The sequence below is a fragment of the Fringilla coelebs genome (genome assembly GCF_963513975.1).
Source record: "Fringilla coelebs genome assembly, chromosome: 5".
In the NCBI taxonomy this organism is placed as follows: Eukaryota; Metazoa; Chordata; class Aves; order Passeriformes; family Fringillidae; genus Fringilla; species Fringilla coelebs.
In genome coordinates this window covers 60685677-60701042 of record NC_140033.1, presented here as the reverse complement: position 1 = coordinate 60701042, position 15366 = coordinate 60685677, and the positions used below count along the sequence as shown (strand labels likewise).

At 42.0% G+C, this 15366-nt stretch overlaps 1 protein-coding gene across 1 annotated transcript in view; it reads right to left on the bottom strand.

Annotated features, from left to right (window-relative positions):
- MTPN (myotrophin) overlaps nt 1-6815 on the bottom strand; it is a 30693-nt gene extending 23878 nt beyond the window's left edge. The window contains exon 1 of the mRNA XM_084206026.1: nt 6626-6815. Coding sequence (XP_084062152.1) covers nt 6626-6697 — 72 coding nt within the window. The 5' untranslated portion in view covers nt 6698-6815. The remainder of the gene's footprint in view (nt 1-6625) is intronic.
- Nucleotides 6816-15366: the final 8551 nt, after the last annotated feature.

Here is a 15366-nt window from a genome sequence, read left to right as displayed (position 1 = left end):
TTAGGGAGAAAGAAGTAACTTTGTGTGGACACATATTCAGAAGTTCAAACAAGCATTAACATGAAACCATAAAAAACATGCTAAATTCAACTGATGCTTCACATAAAATTGTATCCCCAGGGCTTCAGCAATATAATCATATACATCCCCTGGTTTTCTGCATATTTCCTAAATTTTCTCTTCTGACTTTTAATCAGACATAAAAATTCTTGGACATGAGAACCCTCAGTCCACAATGTTCTCCTTGAACTTAAGTAGAATATTTGATCTTCAGATCCTGATATATTACCAGCTGAGCCTATGGTCCTTCAGAAAAACCACATAGAAGTTGTTTGGTCTATTGAGAACTAGCCAAAGGAATCCTTATTTATGCATTTTGACACTGCTGCAAACTCCACTCATTCAGTACTTTTTACTTATGTGGCCTGCATGAGTCACCAATCCCACGGTACCCAAGTCAACACTCACTGCATGATCTTCACATCTAACTCAGCTTTTCCCATATTATTCCAAATGGATACAGATCCACACCACTGCAGAACTGTTCTCTTGGAGTTCTAGAAAGCATAGCTCATCTCCTGTAAGCCTTCTGCTGAAGTCAGAATTAGATAACTGAGCTAGGCTTGAAAAACAAGGATTTATTAAAGATAAAATTGATACAAGAGGGAAAACTGCGGTTAGAATAAAAGAGAGCAGAAAGAAGAGCAGTAGTAGAATTAAATATTTTCCTCACACCACCAAATTCTCTGCTTGTTATTCATAACCTATTCCCAACTTTGACTGTCATACTTAGGAATGCATATGCTGTATACCACAAACTTGGACAAAATAGAATATATTTCAGAGATAAGATTTGCTTTCAATTTAGGGAATGGAATACATTAGTATATCAGCAAAAAGTAAAAAGATTAATTTCAATGTTTTATTATCTGGTCTTAATAACTCCACTTTTTACAGCAAACACCCATTAGGCACAGGACAAATGAGCACAGTACGAACAGCCCAGAAAGAATCAAGTTAAGTAATTCTTAATTTTTTAAGAATTTAAAAGTTTTAAAGTTTTAAGCATAGAAAAGTCAATTATGAATCACTTGGGCAGTATGTTAAAGCCACCAAGATTTTCAGAGCACAGACAACTGAATGAATAAAATCACCATAGCCTGACATCAACATCCCAAAGAAAATATTACATTTAGCAGTTCCAGATTCATGATCATTCAAATGATCACAGCTGGAATAAGCTCTATTTACATTTCAAATTGAAATGGCTGAAGAATCAGTTCTATCTGTACTTTCACAAAAAAAAAAAAGGGAGAGATTTGAGACTCCTGGGATGCTCATTCAGTCAGTGACTCACACATTCCATCACAACACCAGGTTTGCAGGCAAGTTTGTTACTCCATGCTGCTCCTATAAACTACTTAAGAACTGATGCACAAACTATTAATATCTTTGAATAATTCTTTGCCACATGTCCTCAGATTCTCTTGGATCAGACTGGGGAAATTAATTATCCATCCTGAAGAGGTGGTTTTCAACATCTTCATTCATTTTATTGTGCACACTACTAAGAAGTGGCAGCTGTGCTGTGTTTTTCTGAAAGTTTTTCTACTACATACCTGGGATTTTGGTTAAGAGCAGCTCCACCATGAAAATGGAACCTGCTAATGGCAGGTTACACTAGCAAACAATTATCTTGTCCCATAAAAAAAGGATTTAGGTCATCATGTTAAAATTTGCAAAATGCAAACTGAACACCAAGTTTAATTAGAACTATGCAGTAAAACAAAATTATCTTCAGCAATCACACTTCAGCAGACTCAACAGTAATCAAGTGGAAAATAACACAACTCCAAGAATCTGCAGATAAACACAAATCCTCACAGTAAAAGCGCTGGCAAAACACTGGGGAGTTACAGAGATATCCAAGAGGCCCCAGAGGGAATAAGCTCAGTCCAGCAGCTCCCAGATCAGGGCTAGCTCTGAAATGCTCCTGGACAGGGTAGTGAGGTAGAGCTGCCCTGCACTGTAATCCAGACAGGCTTCCAGGCTGTCACTCAAGAGCAGGAAACCTGTTACCTGACCAGAGGCAATTCAGCTATCAATGTAGCCATAATAATAATGTGCACTTCAGCATTCAGCATGATGAGATAAGGGGAATTTCAATGTATCCATTATATACTTAATCTGTAAATCAGCTAATCCACTCATACACAGCAACCATTTAAGCACACACTTTCAGTCAGTTTGTAACTGAAGGCGTAATAGTCATTGGAATGGACACTGAAGAGAACAGAGGTTATCCCCAAGAATTAGAAGCTATTTATGACTCCATGTTAATCTCTCTTCTTGCAGATATATTTAAGTCTCCTCTCTTTCCACAACACTTAACTGTACCCCTGACTGCTGCTTCTTGTTCAAAAAGGCACTTCTAGACACTTTTTTTAATTTTAGCCTCCATAGTTAGTTTGGCAGTAGTCAAGTTTTATGCATTTCTCAAGACATGTATTCAAACTTCACCAAAGAACTGCAGATTGCAGCATCACAGCTTTGTCAGGAACACACAGGTGGTCGCTGTTGTCTAGATGAGTTATTGGAGGTCCTCCAGGAATCTGGTTTTGTTTGTTTCACTATTTAAAAAAAACAAGACTCCACACCAGAAATCCCTACAAGGCCGCTTTCTAGAAACATCCATTTCACAGCCTACCATAACTTCAACCTCCCAATCCTCTGAGCAGTAAAAATCTGGTGCTTCCAGCTTTGTTGCCTGTCCTATCTTCTTATGGTATATAGGTTAGTTGATTTACCAAACTTTAAATGTAAGCAGTGGTAGGTTTAGGAAATGATGCAAGGGATTAAATCAGCTCATGGAAGTGGGGAATTCTCCGTTAAACTATGGGAGATAAAATTACTTCAGAACAAATATTTATTGAAGCCTCTCCTAAAAATCTAAGTTTATCTTGCCAAAAACTTTATGCCTAGTGAATGAAAGAAATTGTACTTCACCTCAGAAATCTACTGCTGATTGGAAATGCTACGTGCACATGCTGATAGAGAAGTCCTTTCTAAGCCAATGCACAGTTTATCTAATTCCACTGGGGAAGAAGGCTAAAGAAAAGGAAAAAGGGCAAACACCATTCATGTTAAAAAATTCTGTAGACTTAATACAATTTGCTCTTCTCCTTAATAGTACTTTTTAACCCACTCCCTACCTTGAGGGAGGTAAATTTCTTTCAGCTGCGTGGGTCCTCCTCACCCATTAAACTGCACACTTGATTCAGTTGTTCCCATGGAAGTTTCTGCTTTCTTGAGGAATTTAAAAAATTTGAGTGGATGTACGTGGGAAGAGTGCAGAATTCCTTCAATCCCTTAGATTCCTGTAGGCATCTCTGAAGCTAACATTTGCTGGCTATATTAAAAAGGAAGACATCAAAGAAAGCAAACAGTAAAAGCTACTTTTTAATCTAGTCATCATAAAAATAGCTGACACTGTACTTGCTGGCATAACACACTAGATACACTATTCCAGGAGAAATTTACATTTACCATAAAGAAAAGTTGACACTGTTTTAAGTTGAAGAAATGTAGACACTAATATAATATCTCTTACAAAAACAGAAATAAGTCTGACATGGCTATTCAAACTATAAAAATAATCTTTCATATTTTAATCAAATAGAAGCCACCAGTATCTTTCAAATGCAGACTGGCAACACTGAGATCTCTTTTGCTAAGCATCAAGGCAGTATTATTTGGCATTGTCTGTTTCATTGGCACCCCTCAGGACTACTCTTTCTGTGAGAAGTTTTTTCCCTGAAGAAAGTACCTACAGGAGAATGCAAAATCCCTATGTAGAAAAATATGTAATGCAAATGGAGACCCTTGCTTCTGTTTCTGTATCCTTTCTTTGTCCAGGAACTGCTGAAGTGGCAGAAACATTCACATTCTTCTTGGTACTTACTAGCCAAACCTCAGATTAAAAAAAAAAAAAAGAGAGATACTTATTACTCCACAGACAGAACCTCCATAGCTTATTACACACAAGTGAAGAAAAGTTCAGTATTAAGGGAGTTCAATTCCTACAGTCCCACTGATAACATCCATTTATATTTTATTTATATTATTTTTACAGCGCCCAGGGTCACCTAGTTTGCATTTCAAGCCCTGCCATTCAGATATAAAACAAAATCAGAGGTCAAACCCTTCATGTGGTAATTGGTGGCAAAACTGCAAGATCACAGTTAAAGGCTGTATTGTTTCCAAACAAATAATGAGGAAACAAGACTAGAACAAGAAACAAAACAAACGAGAAGCTGGGAAACAAAAGTTTCAGGAAGACAGACAAGGAAGAATTTTATGAAGATGCAGACTGTAAGATATATGACTGCCTCCCCCATTACAGGGAGAGGAAATTTATGCCACTGCAAAGTTTATATAAGTAAAATTCCTGAACATTAAATCATACTTAGAGCAGGAAAGCAGCAGGGAGCAGAAGCCATGTAACTGATAAGGAAGAAAGTCAGAAAGAACATAGAGCACAGAACAGATACTTTCCTGAGAACTCTAACTACCAAAGCATGATTTGCCTTCACATATTTCAATAATCTCAGAACTGAGAATGTGACGTTCCAGCTGAGGCTTCTCCTACATTCGGATGATTTATGGAGTTCTCTTGCCCTCCTCAATATGAATTTCCTGTTATACAGTAAAACCTAAACTCATTCTTTTACTCTTTCCTTCCTTGGAGGCACCCCCTCTATTTAATTTACCTTACCAAAACCAACCTACCTGCCCCTCTGTAAAACTTGCAAAAAAATCAGACAGAAAAAATTTACAAACCACTAGGAAGGATAAGGATCAGCCAAAACTTGCTTATATAAGCTTTGTTTCTACAGGAAACCTACCTAAGAGTTTACTAGCCCCCTTGTCTGTCAAGGAAACAAAAAGGGCTGAAAACATTTGACTTCTTGTAGGTTGTTAAACAATTGAAGACACAACACATACTTGGAAGTGTGAGAAAACTATGAATAAGATTAGATCACAGACCAACAGAGTTTATTCAACTTCTACATCAGAAGCAGTTCTACAATGTAAGAGTACTCAAGGATTGCAGGCTCCTTTTACACTAATCATCTAACTCCAGTGAGTTCTCTTCTAAGGATGTCTGCCTCATTAGCGCAGTTAAATGACAGCCTTCAGCCTCTTTACTACAGCAGCATCCATGCTGGCTCAAGCCTCTTTGAGTAGCAGATGGAACCAAGTATTTGACTCGGCACTGAAGCAGATGAAGAGTGATCACATAAATCCATTTGCTACATGAGTTGCAGTGACACTCAGGAAGAGTGGGAATAAAGAAAAAGCTTTCTAATTAGCACTGCAGTGAACTTGTAGATAGAAACTGAACCAAGACACTGCCAAAGCACTAAAGTTTGCCTCAGCAAAAGATACACAAGAATCCAATAATTACTAGTGAGCAGTGAATTTTCTAGACATGGAAACCATTTAAAAGCAGTAGGAAAAATCCAAATATGCGGCTGACACGCTCTGCAAGTCCCCAAATCTGAGAAGATACTAGACATACCAATGTATTACCCAACTTTATCACACAGACACAGGTACACAACCCTTAGCAAACAGCTGAAGTAGGATAATTACATTGTTCCCAGTTATTTCCTCTAGAACTTTATAGGCAGAGCATGTGAGTGCACAGCCACTTTGATGCAAAGTCCAGAAGCTTAGCTGGAACTGTCAGAGAAGACTGTTCAGGCTAAGCTACTGGACTTTGTACTAAAGCAGCTGGAAGTACTTGCGCACTTTTCTTTTTGCCAGGAGCACTACGAGTTTGAAAATTGACAACTGGAGTAGAAAGAACCTAAATCATCACAGCAAGTTGTGTCAGCATGTGTCAAGCTCCCAAAGGCAATCATTAACTTGTTTGGAGCTCATAATAATTACAGATAAATTAGACGTACACCTCTGCTCTGATGTAACAGTTCCCAGACAATCTTCCTGAACAGTAAGGATTCGCTGAAACAGGATGTTGCCTTGTGTACTTTTCCCACAAACCTCAGTGACAAGAGAAGGCAAACGAGGACAGAACGCAGCTTTCCAATCCTGCCATGTACCTGAGGACTGTTCAGCCATCACACAGGTGTCTGCTGTTCCCGAGCACTCGCCCTGACTAGCTATCAACACACTTCCCAGAAGGTTAATGAATTAAGCCTCAGCACACCCGGTAGCTTAGCATCACCCTATTAAGGATGAGCCCTGAGGCACAGAGTGGAAGGATAACCAAACCGAGGCCACAAATCCACACGGGATCAGGGACCGGGATCCTGCCTGTCAATCCATTAAGTTTCACGGAGTGACACGGAATGACTCCACCGGCATGCGCGAGGGGCGGCCGGGGGCAGGAGAGAAGGAGGAAGCCGAGGAGCCGAGAGGCCCCGAGGAGGGGGAGGGGGCCCTGGGCTCCGCACGGAGCTCAGCCCACGGCCACGGAGCGCCCGTACCCGCCCAGGCCGCGGCTCCCGGCGCCCCGGCCCATCCCGGGGGCTGCGCGCACGCACACCCAACCCACCCACCCATCCCTCGTTCCCCCGCCCGCGCCACCGCCCCCTCCTACCTTGGCCACGTAGTCCTTCACCTCATCCAAGTCTCCGTTCTTGAGGGCCCACATGAACTCCTTGTCGGACATCGCGGCCGCCGGGCGGGGGGACGCGGGCGGGCGAGGCGGCGAGGGGCCGGCGGCAGCTGCCGGGAGCGCGGGCGGCGGCGCGGGCGGCGGGAGCCCCTCCCCGGCTGCCGGGCGGGGCGGGGCCGGGCTCGGGGCAGCGCGGGAAGGCGCGCGGGCAGCGCGGGGCGGGGCCGGGCCGGGCACGAGGCAGCGCGGGCGGTCCCGCCGGGGCGAGGAGCGGCTTCACTCGCGCGCGGCCGCGCTTCCGCTTCCGGTTCCCGTGCCCGGCCCCCGCTCCGCCGCGACGCCCACGCGGGACGGCGGCACACGGGGCGCAGGGCGCATGCGCGCGCCGCCGGCGTCCCCGCGTTCCCCGGGATACCGCGGGGGGAAAGGAAAGGGCGAGCAGGGATGTCTGCGCATGCGCCCTGCCCCCGCCCGGGCCCAGCCGTTGCCATGGAGACGCGGCCTAGGCCGGGCCCGCCGGGACCGAGCCGTGCGGAGCTCGGCCGGGACGCGGGATCCGCCCTCACAGTCTGTTCCCGCTGCGGGAACCACGTGTCTGAATAGCTGTTCAGCAAACCCCGAGGCTCTGAGCTGCGGATAATTATCATAATGCTTCCAAAGCAGCAGCGGGGAGACATGAAAGGAAGGATGTGGTGGTTAATTAATACGTTGGCACTCGGCGGTTGCATCTGTTTAACGAAGCCACATGTTTTGCGTACGGGACAGGCAGCCTGCTGTGTGACTCAGGCTTGTCTGCCAACAGGCAGCCGCTCTCCCTAATCCCCCCTGGCAAAAAGCATCCCAAACACCCTTGGAGCTGGAGCTGCTCTGCAGTGCCTGTAGCCGGTCTGAATCACAGAGCAGTTTGGTTGGAAGAGACCTCTGGGATCATCCAGTCTGACCTGTGACCCAGCACCACCATGCCTGCCAGGCCATGGCACTGAGTGCCACATCCAGGCCTTCCTTGAACTCCTCCAGGTGATTGGAGGCAGTATGAAAACACACGGGTTAGGAGGAATTTCCTTATTTCCTTACTGTTGTGAGGCACTGGGATGGTTGCCCAAGCGTGAGAGACAACTGCTCACTTTGGAAATTTAAAAAGGCTTATCAAACCTTAACAAAAATACAACAAAGGACTACATAAGGAAAAAGCTGCAGCGCTGGGAAGTGCCCCTCATGCACACCACAGGGTCAGTTCATCTCCAAGATGGATGCTCAGCCTTTTATACCCCTGGGGGTGCATCAGCCAGCCCTGACCCCTCCCAAAGTCTGTCAGTCAGCTCTTCTTTGCCATTTATCAGTGGAGGCTGCTTGCTTGTACCTGGATTGGAGGTCAGGGGTTGCCATGCTGCACCCCCTGAGCACCCCCTGAGCTTTTCCATCCCCAGCTGCCCCAGGTAAGGGACACATGTGCAGCCTTCTTTTACCTGTCCTGGACAGCCCAGGCTGTCTGATGGCAGCAATACAGGGGGGAAAGGGAACTGTGGGGAGAACAGAAGACATCTAAACCACAATAACATAACTGTACATCACTAAAGCTTTTCTTAATACTCACACAATAGTTATCCCTGAAGTGTGAGAGCCAATCATCTCATTATCCATCTACAACACCAAGGAAGTTAACAGATGCCCCATCCCTGGAAATGTTAGGACCAAACTGGATAGGGCTTGAAGCAATGTGGTCCAATTTAAGTTGTCCCTGTTCATGGCACAGGGCTTGGAGCTAGATACATCTTTAAGTTACTTCCAACCCAAACCATTCTATGGTTCTGTGAGTCCATCATTCTATGATAATGAGTTAAAGTGTAGGGAGCCTGCTGGATTAATGAACTGTGCCTCTTGCGGCCCAGTTACTCCCTTTGGGATAAAATGCAACTTTCTCCTTACTGGTTAAGGTCTGTTTGGAAGTCCTACCTTACTGCTAAAGTGTTCCAATCTGTTTTAATAAATAAATTGGAATTCATTGTTGCAGTCCATTATACACTGTTGGTATTCTGTAATGTATCTTCTTGTATAAATCATAAATATGGCACACAATAGAATAAAAGATAATCTAATTAATTCAGCTATCCACCTGAAAAACCAAACCAAGCCAACAAAACCCAAAGAACAAACAACATAAAAATCCAAGGAGGAGACTTGAATACATATTGGTCCCATTGCAGGTTTGATTTAAAATCAGGAGTTTGATCTCATACTTGCTATATTCCCTTTGTGTAATCCTGAACAATTCATACACAACAGCTGTTAGCTCAGCAACAACAGTCAAGCAGTAATATAAAATACCCTCATATAGAACTCAGTCTGTTGAGGAGAAAATAATAAAGGTGACAGCAGCCTAGATAAAGTTATGGAACTGACACAAGAGTGACAAGTGAAAATTGAACAATTGATTTTCTTTCTGTTTATTAGCTTGTATTTATACTGAAGGAAGAGGGAATGGAAAGGAAAAGGAAAGAAGAGTTCTTTTTTTCTTTCCCAAGGTCAAGTGAAGTTTGCAGACAGGGAAACCCAACAATTATTGACTGTATTCGTTGTTGGACTCGAAGCAGGAGGGAAAGCCGACAGAGCCAGATGCACACCACCCGTTATTTGGTGCCTGTTCATGAATCCCAGTGAAGCTGGGCCTCATAAATTCACTTGGGGCCAGCCTTTGGTGGTGAGGAAGGGTGTCATTCTATGGAAATGTGTCTTCCCACAGAGTAGAAACGCTTTTTCCTTGGACACCATATAGTAAACAGAATTAGCAATTGTTAAACAAGGGGCTGGCTCTGAAAACTAAACCAAGGGATGAGTCAATGTTGACAAATACTCTCAGCCAAATCAGAAGGTGAATAATGGTTTGGAAGTTTGACCCGTAATATATAGCCATGCTGGACTTCCTTATTAACACAGAGTACAAATCTCCTTTTGGCTGTAGGTTTCCTTCCTTTCATTATTATAGTTTTCATTGTTTATTTCACATCTAACTGCTGCTGTAGGTACATGGTTTGTGGTAACTGGGAGTGGGGCTGTGGCTGAGCCTCATCCTCAATGAGCTACAGCTGTGCAGGACAGGTGAACAGCATTGAAGGTGATGAGTGCCCAGGTGCACTGACCAATCACCAAAGGGAACAGAGGGCACACAGGTGCAATGCATCAACGTGAGGGGTATAAAAGGTTGGGCTAAAGAGCAAGAAGGGCAGTTACCTGAAGCCTTCTGGTGTGGTATGCTGTTGCTCTGTTTGGGTAAGTCCTTAAAGACTTCTGAAATTGCTTGGTGGTACTCTGTGTATTGTGGTCATCTCAGCTGTGACATACTGCACTTTTTATTTACAAGAGCATGCATGTGAGTCACTGTGGTGTTATTCTATTCCTCATGACTAAAGCAAGCTAAAATCCTTGTGCCTTCACACAAGACAAGTTACCTTTTATTTCTATAACCTTATTTATCTTCTCAAGAGCAGGCTGTAGAAAACAGAAGTTCAAGAAATTATCTTTTGATAATCTCTGTTATGTCTTTAAATCAAAGTCATAAAATTCTAGACACACAGAATAATTTAGGTTGGAAGGAGCCCCTGGGTGTTATACTTGATCTAATCCCTGCTCAAAGCAGGCTAATTTAGATGCTTCAGGGCAACCAGCCAAGTTCTTGATATCTCAAAGCATGATGAAACCACAGGTTTTTCTGGTAGGGTATTCTGGTGTTTGACTGCTTTCACAAAACAAGAAATCCTTCTTTCTAGTCCTATTTTCACTGCTGTAACTTTTATATTTGTTGCTTGTCCTATCTCTACCTCTTCTTCAAGGGTGTTTATCTCTGTCTCCTGTCTGTATTCTCATGAGGTAGGGGAAGATAGTAGTAAGATCCCCCTACCTTAACCTTGTTGTCTTAGGGCTAAAGAAGCCAATTCTTTTGAGCTTTTTGTCACATGTCAATTATTTAAGTCAGCTTATCACCTTGGTCATCTTCCAATGGACTCAATCTAACATGCCTCTGTCTTTTTTACCCTGGGAGGTGCAAACCTGGAAGCAGTACTCCATCTACAGTATCACAGAGGCTGACTAAAAAGGGTCAGTCCTTGATTTTCCTTTGGAGGCTGGAATTGCCTTCAAGCAAACCTTTGAAATGAAGGGTTAAGCATTGGGGTATCTAACCCTGCCATGCTGGCTGTGTGTGTCAACACATGTCTGTTCCAAAGCAGGGGGCTGTTCAGGACAGCTGAGCATCACAATCAGGAGAACTTAGCCTGAAGCTTTGCTGATGGGGCCAGAGGCTGAATAGGTTACAGTTTGGGTTTTTTTCCACAACAGCTTGGGCTTTGCAGTGCTGACAAAGGTGAAATCTTCTGCTAGTAAGCAAATGAGAGTTGGATGCATTAGAGGCTGATACTAACAAAGAGGAAGTGCAACAACATTGTTTCCCTCGCAGTACTCATTGTTAAAGCAATAAGCAACTGACTACTGAAAGTGATACCAATGTGATTTTTTTTTTTAGCCAAATGAAAATAAGTTGTTATTATTATTATTGCATTTTCTCAGCTGCCTAGAGTAGCACCATAAGTGACATTCTAGAATTTTACAAGCACTCAGAAAACTGGAAATTCCTAGCTCTTTATAAAAGAATTGGATAGGAAAATTCTGGTTTTTTTGGAAATGGTGGCTATTGAGGGAAAGAAGAAATTACACCTATGCATGTATTTTTAACCTAATTCAGAAAAGGTGTTTGTAGGAAAGTTGCATTTGGAAACATTAATATATCTAATTTATACATTGGGTAAAAGAAGGACCAGAGAGGTTGAGTAATACCAGGAGTAGGAGAAAAACCAAGAAAGTGTCTAAAAGTTTCAAGGAAGCTGCCTCAGGAGCTCTTGCTTGCTAGATCTGCAATTTTCCACTCATGAACTATGCACTTCATTGTGTGTTACAGTTTCCTTACCCTTAATAGGAATTTTCTGAGACCCTTTTTTTCATGGTGGAAAGTTTTTGCAAGTGGGAGAGACACTGACTCCTGGCTTCCAAATCTTGCTATTTTTGAAAGAGCTTCATATTTTAAGTGTATTAAGGACTGTCTGAAACTCTACAGTGTGTATGGTCTGCATGTGTACTGTAAGCTGTCGTTGTTCTAGAAAACCCAGAAGTTATGATTACAAGATCCAGAATAAATCTGCTTTAATCAAACCAACAGTTTTCAAGTTCAAACCGTCCAAATTAATCATACAGATTATACACAGGCATTTTAATATTTGAGCTTTTGGAAACAGTGATGGAAAATTCATGCTCATGGTCCACTCAGTATGATATTTAAGTTGGCACCACTGAGGTACCATTCAGGCTTCCACCCTGAGATCTATGTTTTCAGAGCAGTGTGGTCCTGGATTTGTGTAGGCTCATCACAGCCATACTGGTTGTCCTACACGCATCAGAAGATAAAAAACCAAACCAAAAATATGAAAACCCTCCAACCAATGAAAGTTTTTTTTTTTAAATCCCCAAAACTACAAAAACCCCTTCATTCAGTTATGTGTGTTTGTGCAATAATTTGTATAATCTAATACTTTGAGGACTATTTTGAATATTCCAATGTGTTTGATAAGCCAAGTATCTCCTTATAACTATAAAGGCAAGGAAAGTAAATTCCTTATTTTCTTGGGTTTTGCCTTATTCACTAGCAGTGTTTAACAAACAACAAGCAATCACAGTCACACTCATAGTGCCACAGGGAGACTCCATTGTCCCAGCCATCATTTTTTATGCCTTCATTTTCCCATCCATAATCCAATACTTTTCTACAGTCATGTAGATGACAGTCATCTCAGATGAAGAATGTTGTATCAGTGAAAAATACTGCAAATATTGATGTGGTTTTTCCTGACAATCATATGCTGAGATGCAGAATAGAAAGTCTAAGGAATTAGTTAGTTATTACTTGCCTTTGCAGAAGAATTGGAAAAAAAATAGGTTACTTTGACATGTGGATTTCTTCACAAATTGGACTGCATCCTGTTTTTTGAGATTTTGTTTCAAAAATTAAATATGTTTGGAAACAGATGCAAGAAAGACCATAGCCACACTACAAATTCTTTTTTATTGTACAGCACTGAAAAAGATTAGTTTTCTACATTAATGATAATGTTCTCGTTCCACAGTAACTAACCATAATCTTATGTGACTTGTATTTCTGTTGTGTCTCCAGTTGGGTTTTTCCTGTAAAAATCTGACAGGTTATGTAAACTGAAAGTGCTGTGCTTGAGAACTTTCCAGTGTTTTTCATCTAACCATAATGACTTAGAGTCCATTTTTTATCAGCCTTTTCCTTATCTTGAAGCAGAAGCTGGGGTTTTTTTATCCTTCCTCCCTTTCTCTTTTCTATATTTTTCTCTTGTCCATTTCCTATTTAATACGTGGGCTATCCCTTTATATTAACAGAGGCAGAACTGTGGCAATGCTCTTACCATAGTCTATGTAAGAGTTTGTGCCTCCTTTTGCAGAAGGGAATAGCTTCCTTGAGTGGGTGTATATTCATCTTGCTGCATTGATTGTATGGATTATGAAACATTTTTCTCTCAGTATGGAGTGCAGCTCTGGTACAGTACAGTCTGGAGCAGTGTTGTGTTGCAATGCTGCCCCTTCTGTCTTCCCAGGGAATGTTTTTGCTGCATTCTCCACGGTCCTTGCAGGCAGTGGAAGGACTAAATGCCACCCTAAATTGAAATGGTTTAAAGTTTTATCATTCACCTTAACAGTGCAGTTACTGAAGGCCCTAGCAAACCTGTAACATTCATTATTCCAACATTGTAGTGGGAATGCTGCAGGAGTGTCTCAAGAGAACAGCTAAGTAATGCTCAGTGTGTCTGTTAGGCTGCTGCTGTTGTGTGTGTGTCCCACTCCAGAAGCACAGCTGCTGATGTTTGTAGTGACAGGGTATAGCCAGCACCACTGTTAACAGCTCTCCATCACCATGTGTCCTTTGCACAAAAACATCTGCATTGCTTGCTCTTGTCCTGGAAGATTCCTGCTGGAGCAGAGCACCAGCTCAGGTGCCTCTGCTCTGTGCTATCCCATGCGTCCCAAAGTGTCTGCACTACCCCCAGTAATGGAAGGGATGGGCTGTGGTAGCCCCTGCTGCTTCTCATGGTTTATTTGTGCTTTCAGTTAACCAGCCTTGTGCTAATAGGATACTTCTGTGTATTTCCTTAGCACATTAATGAAGTTATAAAGTCTCAACCGGGTAAGGGGGGAGAGTCTTATGCATGGAATATTTCTGCAGCTATAGATAATCTTAAAGCTTTGTGCTCATCCCCCACAAGTTGGCAGAGCCACTTTTTATCCATGCTTTGCTCCATACAGCCAGTATGCTCAGCGGCTGTGTCACTATTCTTGTGGTGGTGCCTACTCTGTCTCTGCCAGAGAGGATGGAGTATTGGAGCAGCGTGGTAATATAGCCTCTCTGGATAAAGCAACACGTGCTGGGTATGCCTTATCCCATATCTGTTCCCTCTTTCTGGAATGGTCTTCCTTATCTTGCAAAATCACTAATGGCACCTGATTGAGTATTTTAGAGTGTTTTCTCACAGTTCCCATTTGAAGGGCAATTGCAGATTACATTAGATCCATGCTAATAATAAGCCCTGTGCACAGACATGTGACATTTTTTTTCTCTATCCATCCACCAGGTGTTACTCTCTAATTTCCAGCTGCTATGCAATGTGAAATTCAGGATATAGCAGTGGAGCTAAAATACAAATAAGAGAAAAAGAATGACTTTTCCTACGTCTGTGTTTCCTTGTTCCTCTTCATGGAAACTGAATAGCTGTCCCTCTCTTTTGTTTGGTTGGCATATTTTGGTTTGTTTGTGGGTTTTCTTGAGGGGTGCTTTTTTTTTTTTTGAATCTAAGGAAACTGAAGTATACATTGATTTTTTGGCTGTGCATATGGCTTAGAAGTATTAAAACAGCAAAGCCAACTATATATCTAATGTATGGGGACACAGGATCCAGAGCAGACTTCAGTAGCACTTTTCAATTTGCTTCTGTAGACCCTGTTCATAGTGGTAAGAGGCAAATAATCAAGTCACTATTAGCCACAGTTTCAGAAACAACTTTAGATTGTTACAGGCAGCAATTAGACATTAATTTTTGTGTGTCTATTCAGCCATAAATCAGAGCAGAAGAGTTCTCAGCTTTTTCTTCTTTGTGTAAGTTTGGTTCTGACATTGAAGCTGCTAAATAGAAGATTTAGGACTTACTTTTTAATATCTGTTAGAGATGACATTAGCTGTCAGAAATCAGTAAGTATTAAAAGATTAGCAGATTCTCTCTTAATGAGTAACATATGTTTGCATGTTTTCTCTTTATTTCCCATCATATTGTGGCAAGTACGTGTAAACTTTTTATTTCTGTTTTTGCCTTATACCATTAAGGACTTCAGACAGCTGTCTGAGTCTAGTAGATGGCAATTGCCTATACAGATTTTGGCTAACTTGAATTAGGAGATATTTCTCCTGGATGTGCTGTTTTTGACAGAACTATCAGACACAGGTGTCACTAAATATAGATTTACAGATCTATACTGAATTAGGAATATAGGAGATACGGTTAGATGTAAAGCTTAATAAATGTTTACTGAGTTTTCAATCATTTCTTCTGTTCACTTGAGAGTATGGTAGTGATAAAAGAAATATGGCTATTTGAAAGTGAGTAAGC